The sequence below is a fragment of the Gracilinanus agilis genome, chromosome 6 (assembly GCF_016433145.1).
Source record: "Gracilinanus agilis isolate LMUSP501 chromosome 6, AgileGrace, whole genome shotgun sequence".
Lineage (NCBI taxonomy): Eukaryota > Metazoa > Chordata > Mammalia > Didelphimorphia > Didelphidae > Gracilinanus > Gracilinanus agilis.
In genome coordinates, this window is record NC_058135.1 from 192,351,867 (window position 1) to 192,352,572 (window position 706).

Sequence of the window (706 nt, forward strand, 5' to 3'; positions counted from 1 at the left end):
TCTCTCTCTCTCTCTCTCTCTCTCTCTCTCTCTCTCTCTCTTTCTTTCCCCTTCTTCTCCCCCATCTATATATACATGTCTGTATATGTGTATGAACAACACATGTATACATATACACATATTTGTGTTATGTCTGGGTGTGTGCATATATCATATATGCTCATATATACATATATAGCACATGATGTCATTTGGGGAGATTACATTTTTGGATTGTGACTATAAAATACACATAATGAGACTATAGTGTTAACAAGCATTCAGAAACTGTACAATAAAGAAATGAACCCAAAATACATGAACCCTAATTATATGTATCATGATTAGCAAAATATGATTAATTCTTTTTAAACCAATCACTAATAATACTTATCTTCCCCCCCTTTAGATCACAGTAACAGCCAGTGTCGGACAGGATTTAAAAAGCTACCACAATCAGTCAATTATGTAAGTGCAACATTTTGTTTTACACAAAATTATGCAGTGTGGGTTTTGAGGGAGTGTCTATATACTGTGTTTGGTTTATCACAGAAATATAGCAGTTTGCCTTCATCATCATTCAATCTCTCTATCCTGAAACCAAGAGTTCCTCCCTTCCTCCCCTTTTCCCTTCCTCCCTTTTCCCCTTCCTCTCGTCTTCCCTTCCTCTCTTCTTCTCTCCCTTCCTCCCTCTCTTCCTTTCTCCTTTTCTCCCTCCCTCTCTCTC

The 706-nt window shown here is 37.4% G+C and overlaps 1 protein-coding gene across 1 annotated transcript in view; it reads left to right on the plus strand.

Moving 5' to 3' along the window:
• The window catches only part of SEL1L3 (SEL1L family member 3), a 104,092-nt gene that overhangs the window by 18,545 nt on the left and 84,841 nt on the right, over positions 1 to 706 (plus strand). The window contains exon 5 of the mRNA XM_044680677.1: positions 389 to 447. Within this exon, the coding sequence (XP_044536612.1) occupies positions 389 to 447 (59 nt within the window). The remainder of the gene's footprint in view (positions 1 to 388; positions 448 to 706) is intronic.